Below are 17,233 nucleotides of genomic sequence, written 5' to 3' on the forward strand. Positions count from 1 at the left end.
GCTTGTAAGCGGCAGCTTACGGTACTTTAGCTTACCACGTGAACGTTTAGATTATGAGACCTGCCTTTTGATTCCCTTTATCCATTAAAAGTAAAACTGCTGGGTGACTGAAACTAGACAAGTACATTAGCTAATTTGTTCTCATTTTTGCTTACCAGTTTGAAGGCACTGAGATAGCATTGGACGGTCGCATGGGAATCTTTGTCACCATGAATCCTGGCTATGCTGGTCGTACTGAGCTTCCGGAGAGCGTCAAAGCTTTGTTTAGACCCGTGATGTGTATTGTACCTGATCTGCAACAGATCTGTGAGATCATGCTTTTCTCAGAAGGATTCTTACTGGCTAAGGTAAAGGGCGCAATGGTACTTTATAGAAAGTAAGAATGTTGAGTCAACTACTAGAGAAGGAAACTGCAAAGCAAACCGATTGTGGTGATGACTGTATATGGATTTATCTATGCCTTAAGGCGGAACTCCAGGGCCAGGTTGTTCAAAGCGCGATTAAGCTAACCCAGGATAAGCGAGAATTTTGACTTAAGTTTCGTAACTTTGCAGTGAGGTTTTCCGTTTATATTGTAAAGTTGACCGCTGACCAGGAACTGGTTTTCGATTGGATCGCAGGCTCGAGCCAGGTTAATTTATTGTAATAGGAGCTCCGCTTTTAGGCTTGGCTAAATCTATATATTATGAGCTTGAGAGGGCATAGTGTAATAAGGAGAACGTTGTAAACGCATTCTTTTTATGCAGGTCCTTGCCAAGAAGATGACAGTACTGTATAAGCTGGCGTCAGGGCAACTCTCCAAGCAATCTCATTACGACTTTGGACTTCGTGCATTGAAGGCCGTGCTTGTGATGGCAGGAGAGCTTAAGAGAGGCTCTCCTGATCTTAGCGAGGTCAGTTTAAACACAGTTATTTAAGAAGGCGGTGTTTGTTTGACGTTTTGTGGGTTCTACAGATAAAACTTACAGTATTGAGCAGAACTACTTGAGACAGCAAGCAACAACGCAGATTTGGCATATCCCCCACATTACGAGTTCGGTGTGTGTGCAATACAGTGTAAGGTTGCCAAGATATGGATCGTTTCTTCAGTGCAAAACAACGTTGACGAGGAAGGTGAAAAATAGACTAATTCATGTAATGCTTTCAATTCTCAATTAAGTGGTTTATCAACAGTTGATATACCGTACATTTTAAAGCTCTACCAGCGATTGTGATCTAATGTTTAAAGAACGAAAGGTAACCTTGTCTTTTGCTTAAAATGTTATTATTATTTTTAATGCCTATCGTTATCTCTCCAGGATGTAGTACTGATGCGTGCATTGCGTGATATGAACCTGCCAAAGTTCGTGTTTGAAGACGTACCACTCTTTCTCGGCCTCATTGCTGACTTGTTTCCAGGCCTTGATTGTCCAAGAGTGCGCTACCCGAACTTTAACGACGCTGTGGAAGCCGTTTTACAAGACAACAAATATGTGCTACTTCCACATCAGGTGCAAAAATGTTCTTTATGTTGTTTCCCTTGCAGCACAAAATCTTGTCTTTGAAGCACTGAATTTGTTACTTCTAGGGCTACCTAAAATATGTACAACTACTTATGGCCTTAATTCTTTTAATTGCCTGGCGGCCAAATCCTGGAACGTACTGTTACAGATTTTAACACCTTCCGCAAATTAATTTTGTCCTGTAATATTGCATAAATACATCTGCTTTGTTGTAATTTTTCTTTCTTTATTTCTAATTTCTAACATCAGGTAGCTCGAAGAAATTAGCAGCAATGCTACTCTGTAAATTCGAGGTTAAATAAAGTTTATGGTTACGATGATGATGATGATGATGATGAGGGCATTTATAGAGCAAATTATTTTTGGTGTAATATATTTTGTGACAGTTTGAGTTACTAACGTAATCTAATCATCGTGTGATTGCGTGACAGGCTGATAAAGTTGTTCAAATGTACGAGACTATGTTGACTCGTCACACAACCATGATCGTGGGTCCTACTGGAGGAGGAAAGACTGTTGTCATCAACACCTTAGCACAGGCACAGACACGGTGAGATCATCAGCTAATGGACCTTTTCGGCGACACGGCGGCCATTTTGAAATCTGTTGTTTCAAAAAGCTATTATGGGATGCTCAGGGGGCAAATTAGTATGTATTTGCCCCATAAACATCCCATAATAGCTATTTGAAACAATAGAATGCAAAATGGCCGCCGTATCACTGAAAAGGTCCATCTGTCACAGACACGTTTAGAAAATTCCTCCAAATAAGCCGTTAGATAATATAGAATAGTCCTAACAAAGGGGATCTGACATCGAGCCATAAAATTTCACATACAATTTCGAATACATGGACTATAGAGCTACAAGAATTTTTGATTGAACAGTTTTCCTCCTTTTTTTGCGTCGTATTTAATATCGACTAATATCGCCTTGGTAAAATCAAATGGAACTTATCTCGATGTCTCCTAACATTGCAAATTTACAATCAACCGAAAACTGTGCAAGGAAGTTCAGTTTGCCATTTTCTCCCACTTTGCGCTTTCTCGGAAATTCCGTGCTCTTCGTTCCTCTTTTGCCTTCCAAAGCCTTCCCGCCCGCTTTTCTGCCTGTTTCCAGGCCACTGTCCCCTTCCACTGTAAACCGTTTTCTTCCGTCAGCTCATTTCATTGAACCACTATTCCCTGCAGTCTTAGTATCCCTACCAAACTGTACGTAATGAACGCCAAAGCATGCACAGTAGTGGAGCTTTATGGTACACTGGACCCAGTCACACGAGACTGGACGGATGGTCTGCTGTCCTGTATCTTCCGTGAGATCAACAAACCAACAGACAAGAATGAGCGCAAGTACATCGTGTTCGATAGCGACGTGGACGCTCTGTGGGTTGAAAACATGAACTCCGTCATGGATGACAACAGGCTTTTGACTCTGGCTAATGGCGAAAGAATTCGGCTTCAGAAACACTGTGCCTTGCTATTTGAGGTAATGTTTACTGAATCGCTTTCATGCTGTATACGTCGTGTGTAATATGATCTCTAATGATCTCTTCCCAAATTTATTAATAATCCATCAAGTTTGAACAAAGAAAATCATGACCGTGACGTTGTTTGGATATCTGCTTTTAATTAGCATAGATTTTTACGATTTTATTTCTCCGTTTTCTCCTTAGTTTTAGTTTCGATTGGGAAGATATATCAAAGACTCAAGACAGTGTTTGAGCACATTACCAAACACCTCGAAGTTCGTCAAAAATACCTCGCTGCGCGTCGTATTTTCAACTCTCTTCTCGGTGTTTGGAAATGTGGTCAAACACGGTCTTTCGAGTTTGATATATTACATGAATCACGAGGAAGCTTTTTCCTTAATGTTAAAATAAATAAAAACAAGTGAGTCATCGTGTTAAATACCCTGTTCATCCGTAAAGACAATTGTTATCTCTTATACAATCTGTGCTTCAAGTGGTATGGAGATTCTGGATTCTGGTACTGAACGTTTTCTACTGTTTACTTACGTGTAGGTTGCAGATCTTCGTTATGCCTCCCCGGCCACTGTGTCCCGTTGTGGTATGGTGTACGTAGATCCTAAGAACTTGGGCTACAATCCCTACTGGCAGAAATGGTATCACGCCCGCGGGAGTGATAAGGAGAGAGAAGAGCTGAACAGACTGTTCGAGAAATATGTGCCGCCCTGTATTGACCTTATACTGGAAGGGATCGTTGAAGGAAAAATAGGAAAGAAACTGAAGACTATCATTCCTCTGACAAACCTAAACATGGTAGGAGAAGTGACAAAAGCAAAGGCTAAGCGGGAGCTTGCGTAGGCTCTGCTCAAATAATTTCGTCAGAGAAGTCATATTATTTGTTCTACTATTGCTGCAAATATTGCCTGTCTCGTCGTGGTCAATAAAAGCAGAAGAAGAAAAGTCGGGGAAAATTGAAAGAATTTAACACGGCTGATTTAATACCATTGAAGGCTGGAAGAAACAATTTGGGGTTACTGTGATCTCAACTATATTTTTCCTTAATGAAGAAGGAAAATTTGTTGAAAACATATCAGTCGTAATGAACGAGTAGAAAGGACGGCTGCAAGTTGAGGCCGGAAGCCGCTGCTAGTTCTGACATTTTGTATTTATTTGATCAGGGAAATCTTATTTTTATCAGGGGAAACTCAGGGAATTTTGAAAAGTGATGCCTGTGGCAACCATGATTCAAGTAGTGACCATTGAGACTAGTCTTGATTGACTCTTAATCAAATTCTCCCTAGAAGATGTCACAAATTATATGTAAAACCCTAAGAAGAATTCATATTTTGTCGCTTAGCTTTTTGACCCCGATTTCTAGCCATTTCTCATTCTCTACGTTATCAGGTTGTTCAACTGTCGCAGATGTTGGATGCACTTCTCCCCCCTGCAGAAAACGCTCAGTTCCTTGGCTCGGAAACAACAGAGGCTATCTTCCTGTCAGCGCTGACCTGGTCATTAGGGGGAGGCCTGCTTGAGGACGGCCGGACTGTATTTGATATGTTCGTCAAGAGGATCGCTTCCTTGCCTCAAAATCCTGCTGAAGGAACAATTGTTGGACCAGGTATGATGAACTTGCTTATTTAGATGCTATGGTAATGGTGTAATTTCATATGTAATCAAATGATTTCGTGTGCAATTTGGAATACATAAGCACAAGTAAATTTTTCAAAGACTACAAAAAATTACACGAACCCGTAGGACGACTGAAATTTGTAGTTTCTGAACAATTTACGAGTGCTTATTTATTCCAAATTGTACGGGAAACATTATTTGATTACTTGTTAACAATATTCAAGTGACAATTTCTGTCACGGAAGACAGGGTGGAAGGTCTTTCTTAGTATCAACTAGCCGCCTCTGGAATATGATGCTTGCCCACGTAACCTAATCTTATAAGCTTAAAAGAAAAATCCATTCTGAAACATTTTATGGACAGTTATAAGGATCTGGACCATTTTATAATCTAAATTTTTGATTTTCTAGTTTTAATTATCAGACTTAATCCAATGCTTTGCTTTTTTATATTTTAGTGAGTCTCGCCTTTTAGTTTTTTATATTATAGTTGCATAAGTGAGAATCTTCCTATAGTATTAATTTTTGATGCTTTGGAGTGACTTATAGGTTATCTTTTTATTCTGTAAATATTTGTATGAGGGCCACTGGCTTTCCAGTACATCTACTGTTTTGTGTTACCCCGTATAAATAAAGTTGATTAAGTTGATAAAGCAAGCTCTCTTCACTCAAGTTTTCGTTATCATTGTCCAGGTGAAATTCCCAGCGCCCAGTCAACGTTATTCGAGTACTATTTTGACTCCAAGAAGCTCCTCTGGGTCCCCTGGATCGACGTCATCCCTGAGTACGTTCACGATCCCGAGAAAAAGTTCTCGGAGATTTTGGTTCCCACTGTGGACACTGTCAGGACAACATGGCTGCTGGAGCTCATGGTCAGCATAAAGAGACCCGTGGTACTTGTGGGAGAGACTGGCACTTCTAAGTCTGCTACGACAGCGAACTTTTTGAGGGGCCTGGACAAAGATTCTACGGTACGTCTGTGTTTGTAAACTGTCAAGTAATGGAACTCTGAGAGATGTACAAAAACATCTACAGAGAAAATGATGGAATACGTGACATGGTTCCTTAAAGGGCTACTATTATGTGTATGACTTCGAAAAGTCAAAACAAAAAAGACATTTTTATTGATGGATACCAAAATATAGAGGTCCATTTTTGTTAAGAATTACTGTGCAAGCTGGCCGAATAAATAAAAAGTGTAATAAAATATATTACAAAGGTGTAATTTAAATGTTTTACTGAAAAAGTCTGACAGACGTTTTCGAAATTCCGTTATCTTGTCGTGAAAACATCAGCAAAAGTCATTAAGCTTAATTACAATCCTCCGTAGGAAAAATTTAGTTCAATTCATTACTTTTATTTACACTATACAAGGCATTTAGATGCATTTTATAGATAAAGTAATTAGAATGGTAAAAAAAACGTTAAGAAACATAAAGTTGTAAAAAATAAAATTTTTATATGAGCGGTGGCCAAGGTAGCAAGAGCATTCTGGTTGGACATCGCCGTGGTCAAGTAAATGGCAGCAAAAAAGATTCAGCTAAGCTACACTAAGGATACACTAAGGAAAAGGGTTGACGGTTGTACATTTTTATACCTTACTAACCTAACACAGCCCATTAGGCGCTAGGAAAGCAATATTTTGGCTCTAATTATTTGTCCCTGTAATAATGGCATTGTGTATGCTAGGTTTGAGGATTTTAGAACTTTGTTTACCCGTTGGTATCTGTTTTTCTATGGAGGATTTAATCTCCTGTCAATGACGTGCTTAATATCTTCGTCTTGATGGTCTCGGAATATTGTGTGTACGAACGAACGTACTTAGACATAAATTGAACACTGCTTTGACTAAAAATGCCACAAAATCGCCTCCATAGTGTTATTTTGATCTATGTGATGATGTCGCCTTGATAATAAACTAGCAAAGTGCTTTTGTTATTATCTATTCATTCAATTACTGTTTGTTGTTCCTAACCAACAGCTCCTACTCAACATCAACTTCTCGTCTCGAACAACATCCATGGACGTACAACGGAATCTCGAGGCCAACGTAGAGAAGAGGACAAAAGACACTTACGGTCCCCCCATGGGTAAGAGACTGCTGGTGTTCATGGATGACATGAACATGCCTCAAGTGGATGAGTACGGAACTCAACAGCCAATCGCTTTACTGAAACTGCTGCTGGAGAGGGGAGGCATGTACGACCGAGGCAAGGAACTCAACTTGAAGAACTTCAGGGATATCGGCTTCGTGGCGGCCATGGGAAAGGTACGGTGTTTTTACAACTGATTATTTAGATCTAACGTTTGAGACAGAGAAATGTCTCCCTACATGTAAACTCAAGGGTCTGAGAACTGGCTGCATCTGCTGTCGTTGGTAGGGGGGTCAAAGAGTAGGGTGACTTGTTCTTACAGGAGAAATTTACCTGCCATTTGAGCCATCTCTGACTGGTTCATAGAAATTGGAAATTCTTCGATAATTTTCCGAAAAATTTAGTCCTCTTTAATGTTCAGGCTCATAACAATATAACTTGCTGGTAAGTCATTATCGAGTTGATCACGAGAGCAAGAGCCAGTAGCTGTATTTCTCCCTCCTTAGTTGTTGCCCTCCCGAGACCGGTTTCCTGTAGTGTAATGCAGTTTTGCCACTGTGCTCTCCGTCCTGTTTTTGGAATGCTAAAATGACTGTCAGTCGGTATCTGAAGATTGCGGTTTAATCTGGCTCATTCGTCATTTTGATATTCCACGTCTCGATACATCTTGTCCCCATACACAAGCTTGTAGGTAAAGTCTGCACACGAGCCAGGTGGCCCATCAGGCCGAAGCTTATTCCGGTTTCTGTAGCATAAAGCAAATAGGAGTATTTCCACTCCCCCCTGGATGGAATGCTAGTCCATCGCCGTTACCCCCAGCATTAAATTCGCCGGTATCCATTCATACACCTGGGTGGAGAGAGGCACTGTGAGAGTAAAGTATGTTGCCTAAGAACACAACGCAATGTCCCCGGCCAGGGCTCGAACCCGGACCGCTCGATCCGGAGTCGAGCATACTAACCATGAGGCCACAGCGCCTCCCACACACCCTAGTTTCAAAGCAATAATTATGCCATATCTTCACCTTTCTGTATCTTATATTTAGTTTCTTTTAATTTCAGCCTGGTGGTGGCCGCAATGAAGTAGACCCGCGCTTCATTTCTCTGTTCAGCGTCTTCAACGTCACTTTCCCTTCACAAGAATCTTTGACGAAAATCTACTCCTCGATCCTTAACGGCCATCTAGAACCCTTCAAGAAAGAAGTTAGAGAGTTAACTTCCAAAATTACCTCCTGCACGCTGGAGTTGTATCACAAGATTATCCAAAACCTGCCACCGACACCTTCAAAGTTTCACTACATTTTCAACTTGCGGGATTTGTCCCGCGTCACCCAGGGACTGTGCCTCAGCACACCCGACAGGTTTGACAATCCCGGGCAGTTTGTACGACTGTGGAAGAACGAGTGTCTCCGAGTGTTCTACGATCGTCTGACCAGTGCGGGGGACAAGAAAATCGTCAACGTAAGTTCTAAGCCATGAGATGATTTTAATACTTGTTAGTGAATAGGCCATTTCCGAGTTACTTTGTGCCTCTGTGTTGAAATGAGTCCTCGTTCGTCATTTGAGTTTGATTTGAATGAAAATGAACTTGTAGGCGGAACACATTTTCATGGTTTAACACGAAGGCTTGGTTTGCCCCAGTGGCAAAAGGCAACTTGGAAATGGCCTATTGGTTTTTTAGCCTGTAAAAATCCCTCTGTTTTTCTAACTCGAGCGTGAATGCCATCCTCCATCGTAAAGGTTCCTGTTCCCAGAATTTGCTCGCCGTCGCCGTAAATTGACAGCTCAATGGTTGAGTTGGAGGATTACCGACCGGTCCTCCGTATGCTTTTTCTTTCTTTATATAATAAGTCAAATTATTCTCGCGTTTTGATTGGGTCTTTCTTATGATTTAGTGGAGCACAGACGCATAGCTGACGTCATTAACATTCTTTTTTTATTTCTTTACTATATAAAACAAATAGATTCCATGAAGCCGTGCGTCTGTTCAGTAATAGACCACAGAAGATGTGCAACTGTGGTAAGAACATCAGTGACACCCTCGGCTATCGCCTCGATCGTGTGTCACTTTTTTGTTCTCACCACATTTTGACATCATCTGTGATCTATTACTGAACAGACGCACGGCAATGTGGAATCTATTTGTTAAGTAGCCTACTCCTCTTATTTACTGGTCAAAACTCTCTATGTCCGTGTAAAAATGAAACATTAGTGGACTTCTGCACTCTCAATTTTCTTATGCGTTGCTTATCCTTCGCTCCTGTTGTCAGGGTTACCTCGAGGAACTGGTTGAACAGAACTTCACAAACTATGTGGACATGGTCAATCGTGAACCGATCCTGTTTGGAGATTATCGCAATGCGTTGACTGAAGATCCTCGCTTGTATGAGGATATCGTGGATTATGAAGCGGCCAAAGCTATTTTTGATGAGGTTGGTAATCTACTTCTGTTCAGCATTTCCCTTTCCCTTTCATGTACCGCTAATTGTCATATACTGTAAAATGCCGCTTATAAGCCCTGGGCCTACACAACTCCGTAAGGGTGTTTAAATGGGCTTATATCCGAAGGGGCTTATCACCGGACATTTGACATTTGGTGTTGCTAGAAATGATATATTTTTTTTGAAGAGATATTTTAAACAGTCGCACACAAGTTTGCAATACGATGTAAATAATCTTGGTACAAAGTTTCTGCACTTGTTACTCGAACTTCTGGTGGATTCTCTCTTGATTCCCTCTTTTTTTAGCCTTTAATGAACCTAACGATTGATAGTTAAGTTTTGTGACATAATATTTCCTCTTCTCTAATTACAGATCCTAGAAGAATACAACATGGACCACGTCCCAATGAACCTTGTTCTCTTTGATGACGCTATCGAGCATCTGACACGTGTTCACCGCGTGATCCGCATGGAGAAAGGTCACGCTCTACTGGTGGGAGTAGGGGGCAGCGGTAAACAGTCCCTCACCAAGTTAGGCGCCTTTTCTGCTGGGTGCGAGGTGTTTGAGATCACACTTACTCGAGGGTATGACGAGGGTTCTTTCAGAGAGGACCTGAAGGGACTTTATTCGAAACTTGGATTGGAAAACAAGAAAATGGTGTTCTTGTTTACTGATGCTCATGTTGCTCAAGAAGGTAAATATTTTCAAGTTTAACAACATTCGTAATATTAAAGTTATACTTCTGAAAAATAATGGAGAGGTGACTTGTAAGTGACGCGCATTAACTTGCTTTGAAAGTGAAAATGGAATTTTCTTTAGAAAGACAGACCTGATGCATGAAGCAGCTCCACTTGTGTTTGCTCAACAATGTTCCGAGTTTTTATAGGTAACTGAAGAATATGTAACAACGAAATAAAAATCATGCGCAAGTTCGATTCGCCGAACTGAGTTGAGTTTTAAAAGTTAAGACTTCCTGCTAAAGATTTTGGTCAAAAATTGTTTGGCGGAATAAAAACTTTAAACTCAGCTTAGGGCAAGTGTGAAAAAATCAGGAACATTCTGTCATTAACAAATGTTAGTTAATTGTAGTTCTTCGTCAAAATTGTTTATTTGCTCTCTGTTTGTAAAGATGTGTAACTGATTTACTCCATTCCCAGGATTCCTCGAGCTCATTAACAACATGCTGACGTCAGGCATGGTTCCCGCGCTTTTCCCTGATGACGAGAAAGAAGGGATCATTGGCCAGGTAAATATTCCCACGGTTTATCGCCGGGCCTAACTTCTACATGTGATGACCTTGGTGCGCATCTGCATAGAGGGTGCGGTAATCGGGCGTTTTAGTAGCCATAACGGCGACGTTGAGGGCAACGTCGATTAAAAAATGAATTTATATTTTACCTACGAATCTCGCAGTTCTCTTAAGTCAATTACTTTGTTTATCACTGTCAAAATTATTACGACACTTAATCTGGGATAAATTCGAAATACTAATCTAAAAAACTAGCCGTCGTGGTTCACGTTCTCTAGACAACGCAGAATTTGGTCATTTCACGTTGTTGTTTTGCAGAGGACGGCAAAGAAATGTACCAAGAATTATAACGCACGTGCACAGCCATTGTTTTCCTCATTAAATCTTTTGTTTAGCGACGTTCCCATTACCGTTGCCGTCGTGGTTTTCTTTAACTCCCAAATGATTTTCAAGGAAGGGGATTGGGTGATATGAGGAAACTGAATCAAACCAGCGAGATTGTTCTTCCTGCCTTGAAACTTCATTGGTTGAATAGCAGAGGTAATTCTTATTTTTCCTCCTTGCTATTGCAGGTTCGAGACGAGGCAAACAAGGCCGGAGTACCACCCGCAAGGGAGTCTATTTGGCAGTACTTTGTTAACAAGTGCGCGAACAACCTTCACATCGTGCTAGCCATGTCTCCTGTGGGGGAGACCCTCAGGACACGATGCCGTAACTTCCCTGGCTTGGTCAATAACTGCAGTATTGACTGGTTCACGGCCTGGCCACAACAGGCATTGCATGCTGTCGCCTCGGTATTTCTGGGAGAGAATGTAAGTTACCTTAGATTGGCGCTTGTATCTTATTGAAGGTAGCGCTAATGAACTCAGGGTTGCCACAGGTCAGGAAATGGTCAGAGGGAAAAATAAATTGTTCAAGGTCAGGGAAAAGTCAGGGAATTTTATTTCGAGTCAGGAAAAATTGATATTTTGAAGAAAAGTCAGGGGAAATTGAAATAATTTATCACAGCTTATTCAATACCGTTGAAGGCTGGAAGAAACATTTGGGCTCACTGTGATCTCAACGTCAAAAATTTTTTGAAAACTCAGTTAGCTGTCTTAATAAAGGAGTAGAAAGGACAGCTGTAAGTTGAGGCCAGAAGCTGCTGCTAGATCTGAGATGTATTGATTTGGTCGGGGAAATGCTGTTTTTATCAGGGAAAAGTCAGGGAATTTTGAAAAGTGATGTCTGTGGCAACCATGGAACTCTTTTCACAACGACTCCTTTGTTTGAGCGCAGAAAGAAATGGTTTGCGTGGAAACGGACTTAAGTACAGCGTAACAAGATTAAGAAATGTCTTACCTGGCAAAAAGTTTACTCAAGCGCTGTCTTACATATTTCTAGAACGACAAGATTCCCGACGAGCACCGCGAAAACGTCGTCAACCACGTGGTGTATGTCCATCAGACTGTCGGCGTGTTCAGTAAGACATTCCTGCAGAAGCTAAGGAGAGTCAACTACACCACACCCAAGAACTACCTGGATTTCATCAACACCTACAACAAGCTACTGGAAGAGAAGGACAAGTTCGTCTTAGAACAAGTAAGAGCGTTTATGTCATCATATCATTTCTAAACAATGATGGAAAGAAGTAAATAACTTACAAGCGGCTTTTGAAATGAAATGAAAGAAAAACTTCTTGTCCCGAGCAGAATTCGAATCCGCGTCTCCCCGCATACTAGTCGGGTGTGGTTGCCCCGATGGTGTAGTGGATATGACGTAAGATTTTTACGATTTTTTTTCTCCGTTTTTTCCTTAGTTTTAGTTTCGGTTGAGAAGATATATCAAACACTCAAGACAGCGTTTGACCACATTCCCAAGCACCTCGAAGTTCGTCAAAAATACACCGGTACGCGCTGTATTTTCAACTCTCTTCTCGGTGTTTGGAAATGTGGTCAAACACGGTCTTTCTTGTTTGGTACATTATACGTCTGGTGGTGAAATTCGTAACAGTTCTGTATTGCTGACAGTGGGTTTTTTTCCTTAGTTCAGAACGTTGTTCCTTGTTTATTTCAGTGTCATCGTCTCGATGGAGGCCTGAGCAAACTGCTGGCCGCTAGCGAACAACTCAAAGAACTGAATGAAAAATTGGAAATCCAGAAAGTGGCGGTGACAGAGAAGAGCGAAGCCTGCGAGAAACTGCTGCTGGAGATCCAGCGTGCCACTGAACAAGCTAACGAGAAGAAAGCCATGGCGGTGGGCAAGAGAGAAGAGATAGCCGAGCAAAATAAGGAGATCGTTGTAGAGAAAGCCGAAGCTGAGGAGGCTCTTGCCCAGGCCCTGCCCGCGTTAGAGGAGGCCAAACTGGCTTTACAGGATTTGGACAAGTCTGACGTCACTGAGATCAGGTAGCCCACAGAGTTTTAATTATCCATGCAGGAAATTATAACTGACGAAAATTACCGAAGCCTGTACTCCGTCTTGTCGTCAATTCTCGGAACCGAGGTTCCTCGCGAGAACTACCGAGTGCTTAACCCCTCTCTCTGACGCAGAATCTTTCTCTACCCTCTTATCTCTTAAGGTCATTCGCCAAACCCCCCCGTGCGGTACAGATGGTGTCCGAGTGCATTGTGGTTATGCGTGGCTACAAGGAGGTGTCCTGGAAACAAGCCAAGGGAATGATGTCAGAAGCGAACTTCCTGAAGAGCTTGACGGATATGGACGTGGATGGTATCACATCCCCTCAGGTACTGTGCGTTCTCTAAATTGACGATACTTGATTCATTGCTCTGTTTTGGTAACAGAGATGTGCCTACGTGGTCAATAATTAAAATACTCCTGGCTTAAGCCCTGGCCAAACGGACTCACAAGTAGCCGCAAGTTGAACCTGAATAGAGACTTCGTTGAGTGGCCGAATGGACTCGTAAGTTTCCCGCAACTACACACAAGTCGAAAAAATATATATTTGAAGGCCATTTCACGCAGACATACCCCGTATTTCATTGACTAATAGACTGCCATAACGACGAATGGGAAGATGCTCAAATTGTGTCCTAATCATGCTTTAACGGTGGCAGGTATGAAAAGAACAACCGAATTTGTGATCGGAAATTTGAAAAAGCGCAAACAACAAGTTTCCTGAAATGTTCAAACTACAGCTATTCGAAAGATACACACCTATGCTGAAATGTCTACCAATTTTGTCTTTTTTAGCATATCTATCGTACCTAAGTTCACGTTATCAAGATACGATTAATGTCTTTTTACTAGGACAATTCAGGACATTTGTGAATCTATGAAAAAATACATCTCTGCTATGTTTTTGCCTCCATATTAACGCTGCCTTATCTTCTCAGGTTCGTCGCTGTCGTGACATGCTGAAAGAACTGAATATCACAGTCGAAGAGATGAAGGAAGTCAGCAAGGCAGGTGCTGGATTGCTCAAGTTCGTGGTTGCTGTGTTGGGATACTGCTCAGTGGCCAGAGAGATCAAACCCAAGAGAGAGAAGGTGGGTGAAACTGAGGCAGTAGAATGTGTGGTTGGTCGTGACGTTTTTAACTATTTAAAGTATACTGGGCAATGTTTCTTGGTACTTTTCTTGTAAGGTGCTAAATACAGTTGCCTGTTGTAACAGCGCCGCACCCTTGTTCGAGTTGCCTTTTGCCTCTTTGTCAAAATGATTCTTCGTGCGAAACCATTCATATGAAAATGTGTCCGCCCTACAGGTTCATTTCCATGCAAATCAAACTTATTTTCACATAAAAGGTTTTTTGCGCGAAGACTCGTTTTGAAACAGAGGCACAAGTGAACTCGGAAATGGGCTATTACTGTAACTGTCCATCTGTCAAATCTCTGCCATCGCCTAATTTTCTGCTGATCATTTTCACCAAAGGTGGCCAGGTTGGAAAGGAATTTCCTTCTAAGCAAGCGTGAACTTGAGAAGATAGAGAAGGAAGTGAAAGCTTTAGATGAGGAACTTAAGAATCTGGGCGACAAGTACGATGCCGCCATGAGAGAACGGGCCAGTCTACTGGAAGAGGCGGAGATCATGGAACGACGATTAATAGCAGCCGATAAGCTCATCTCGGGTCTGGGATCTGAGAAAATACGGTAAATACAGCATGGAATTTTAAAATTAGCAGCAAATTTCAGGTCTGATGTGCTTTTTTGTTTGGCTGCGAATACCTGGGCTCTAGACGCTACCAAATACACGTTTGTTGAATGTGGCCAGAATTTTCCCGTATAGACCTTCTTCAATCTAAAGGAATTGTTCAAGCTATTAGCAGTGAAACAGCGATTGAAACAGAAGGGGTTTACCATAAGGTCTTGGAACACCGCCCAATTTCAAATGTGAAAAAAGGTTTAGAGGATGTTTTTCGACCAATCACACAGACGTTTTAGCGATTTAAGGGTTTGCTAGATGTCTCATAAAAGAAATTTCTTTTGACGTGTTTGGTTTCCCGAGGTTAGCTCGTTATACAAGGACTGAAATGTAACGGACACAACAGATATGAATTTTTCTTTTACAAAAAGTAATAAAGTTTTTTTTTTTTTTCCCCAGATGGACCGAAGACCTTGAGGAGCTGAAACGACAACGGGTCCGTCTATTGGGTGACTGCCTCCTGGCCTCGGCCTTCCTTAGCTACCTTGGGGCCTTTACTTGGGACTTCCGGCGGGACATGCTCCGGGGGGAGTGGGAGAAGGATGTCCTCAACCGGGACATCCCTGTGAGTCAGCCCTTCAAGTTGGATACGTTCCTTACTAACGATGTGGAGATCAGTCGATGGACGTCTGAGGGGCTCCCCCCGGATGAACTGTCCATCGAGAATGGTATCCTGACCACACAGGCCAGCCGGTATCCACTGTGTATAGATCCACAACAGCAGGCTCTGAATTGGATCAAGAAGAAAGAGGAGAAGAACAATTTGAAGGTGAGGCAGGGTTGCCACAGGTCAGGAAATGGTCAGGGAAAAAAATTCTCCAAGGTCCAGGAAAAGTCAGGGAATTTTGAGTCAAGGGAAAATTAAAAAAATATAGCGCGGTTGATTTGATATCTTCAGATCTTCACCCAAACAAAAATTTCGTATCTCCGCGCGGCCATCTAATATCCTCTAATCTATACAAAGCTGAAAACTAGAAAAATTCTTATTATTCCGAACGTTTTCGATTTCTTGTCATCATCAGGGTGTTTGTCATTGTTTCGTAGGTTGATCGACGTGGTCTTTCCACTAGAAGTCTCGCATTTTTTGACATTTCTTTCAAAATTATTTTTTCAGGTTGTAACTTTCAACGATCCAGATTTTCTGAAACAACTGGAGCTGGCCATCAAATATGGCTTCCCTATTCTGTTCAAAGATGTGGACGAGTACATTGATCCTGTAATCGATAACGTGCTGGACAAGAACATCAAAGGTGTCCAAAATAAAACTACCAGAAACTTATATATCCTTTAACGTAATCGTTATGGTCTATGATTACACTCTTTTTTTTCTGGCCCATGCCGAATATTCTTATTTTTGTGCCGATTTTAGGCTGAAAATATTCTTGTGAATATTCTTAGATTATAGGAATAAAAAGTGGAGTATGCCGACAAAACGTCAAATTATCTGTACTATCATGCCTTTGATGGCGTTGAAGTAATTTTTGAGCCAGACTGCAGGCAGTAAAGCCTTATTAGATCGAACATTCAGCTAGTGCTGTTTGTTGTTTTTTGGCTGGTTTTGCCGTTTACTGCCGTTTTGCCGTTTACTTATTCTACAAATCCCTTATTCCTTTACTTATTCTTCAAATTCGAGAGGCTAGTCAGAAAATATCGTAGTGATGATGTGGCCTACAGAAAACAGTATACTGTCTTGGTTTGCCTGTAACGCGGGCGCGAAAAGTCTCTAAGCTAGCAACAACCAAAGGAACTACTCTGTAAAGCTTCGTCCGCGGCTTGAATCCCGGATGTCTTTCACGCAGAGAGGAGGGGTGGGGTGGGGTGACGTTTTCATTTCTCCGATTAACTCTTAGGCCGTTTTTTTTCCCTCTAGGGGAGCCGGGTCGGGAGTTTGTCGTGCTAGGAGATAAAGAAGTGGATTATGACCCCAGTTTCCGTCTGTACCTCAACACGAAACTGTCAAACCCCAAGTACACTCCGACTCATTTTAGTCGCTGTATGGTGGTGAACTACACAGTGACAATGAAAGGACTGGAGGACCAGCTGTTGAGTGTTATTGTGGGATTTGAGAGGAAGGAGCTTGAGGAGCAGAGAGAAAGACTCATTCAAGAAACCAGGTCAGCAAAAACGAATAGAAATGTTTTCTGTTTTTTTTTTTTTTTTTATGTGGCTTGGTTATAAACTTTTCGTAGTCACACAGTAAACGTTCTTTTTTGTCACGGACAAATGGAACCAAAAGTCAAAACGGTTCATAAAAATGAAGTCAATTGTTTGACGTTTTGTGTTATTAAATTTTGTTCATTTTGCTCACATTTTCTACTCTTTAAGTTTATAGGAGACTCATAGGGATAGCTATCTTAGAATTGACGAAAAAGACTGTCTCTTCCTTCTTTTGGGTTAGGGTTAGGGTTAGGGTAGGAAAAGAAACTACAAAACCTGATAATTCAATCAGGTTCACTCGTAAGACCTCGATCGGTTACGGAGTGTTCAACAACCAGTTTCTCCTTACAACATCAATAGATTGTCAAACAGACACTTGATGAGAATACAGAAAGTAATCACCTAGAAGGTGTTCTTTTGAAGTATCGCCAGATTCTCAGATAAAATTTTAAACTACACGCAATAAGGTTGAATTATCATGCACTCTCAAGTCAGGCAGCTCTGGTGTTTTTGTGCTTGTTTAGCAATAATATGGGAGGCGCGGTGGCCTCATG

The 17,233-nt window shown here is 41.5% G+C and overlaps 1 protein-coding gene across 1 annotated transcript in view; it reads left to right on the top strand.

The window, feature by feature from the left end:
* Positions 1 to 17,233, top strand: part of LOC110040785 (dynein axonemal heavy chain 10-like) — a 55,149-nt gene that overhangs the window by 27,319 nt on the left and 10,597 nt on the right. The window contains exons 31-52 of the mRNA XM_089279186.1: positions 159 to 347; positions 747 to 893; positions 1,299 to 1,490; positions 1,934 to 2,052; positions 2,692 to 2,986; positions 3,522 to 3,779; positions 4,371 to 4,587; positions 5,291 to 5,568; positions 6,579 to 6,866; positions 7,752 to 8,150; positions 8,960 to 9,121; positions 9,504 to 9,825; positions 10,289 to 10,377; positions 10,953 to 11,192; positions 11,764 to 11,961; positions 12,436 to 12,767; positions 12,941 to 13,106; positions 13,716 to 13,868; positions 14,253 to 14,470; positions 14,922 to 15,291; positions 15,637 to 15,772; positions 16,393 to 16,636. Coding sequence (XP_089135312.1) covers positions 159 to 347; positions 747 to 893; positions 1,299 to 1,490; positions 1,934 to 2,052; positions 2,692 to 2,986; positions 3,522 to 3,779; positions 4,371 to 4,587; positions 5,291 to 5,568; positions 6,579 to 6,866; positions 7,752 to 8,150; positions 8,960 to 9,121; positions 9,504 to 9,825; positions 10,289 to 10,377; positions 10,953 to 11,192; positions 11,764 to 11,961; positions 12,436 to 12,767; positions 12,941 to 13,106; positions 13,716 to 13,868; positions 14,253 to 14,470; positions 14,922 to 15,291; positions 15,637 to 15,772; positions 16,393 to 16,636 — 5,012 coding nt within the window. The remainder of the gene's footprint in view (positions 1 to 158; positions 348 to 746; positions 894 to 1,298; positions 1,491 to 1,933; positions 2,053 to 2,691; positions 2,987 to 3,521; positions 3,780 to 4,370; positions 4,588 to 5,290; positions 5,569 to 6,578; positions 6,867 to 7,751; positions 8,151 to 8,959; positions 9,122 to 9,503; positions 9,826 to 10,288; positions 10,378 to 10,952; positions 11,193 to 11,763; positions 11,962 to 12,435; positions 12,768 to 12,940; positions 13,107 to 13,715; positions 13,869 to 14,252; positions 14,471 to 14,921; positions 15,292 to 15,636; positions 15,773 to 16,392; positions 16,637 to 17,233) is intronic.

The sequence above is a fragment of the Orbicella faveolata genome, unplaced genomic scaffold (genome assembly GCF_042242905.1).
Source record: "Orbicella faveolata isolate gen_17 unplaced genomic scaffold, um_ofav_v1 contig_47, whole genome shotgun sequence".
NCBI classification, from domain to species: Eukaryota; Metazoa; Cnidaria; class Anthozoa; order Scleractinia; family Merulinidae; genus Orbicella; species Orbicella faveolata.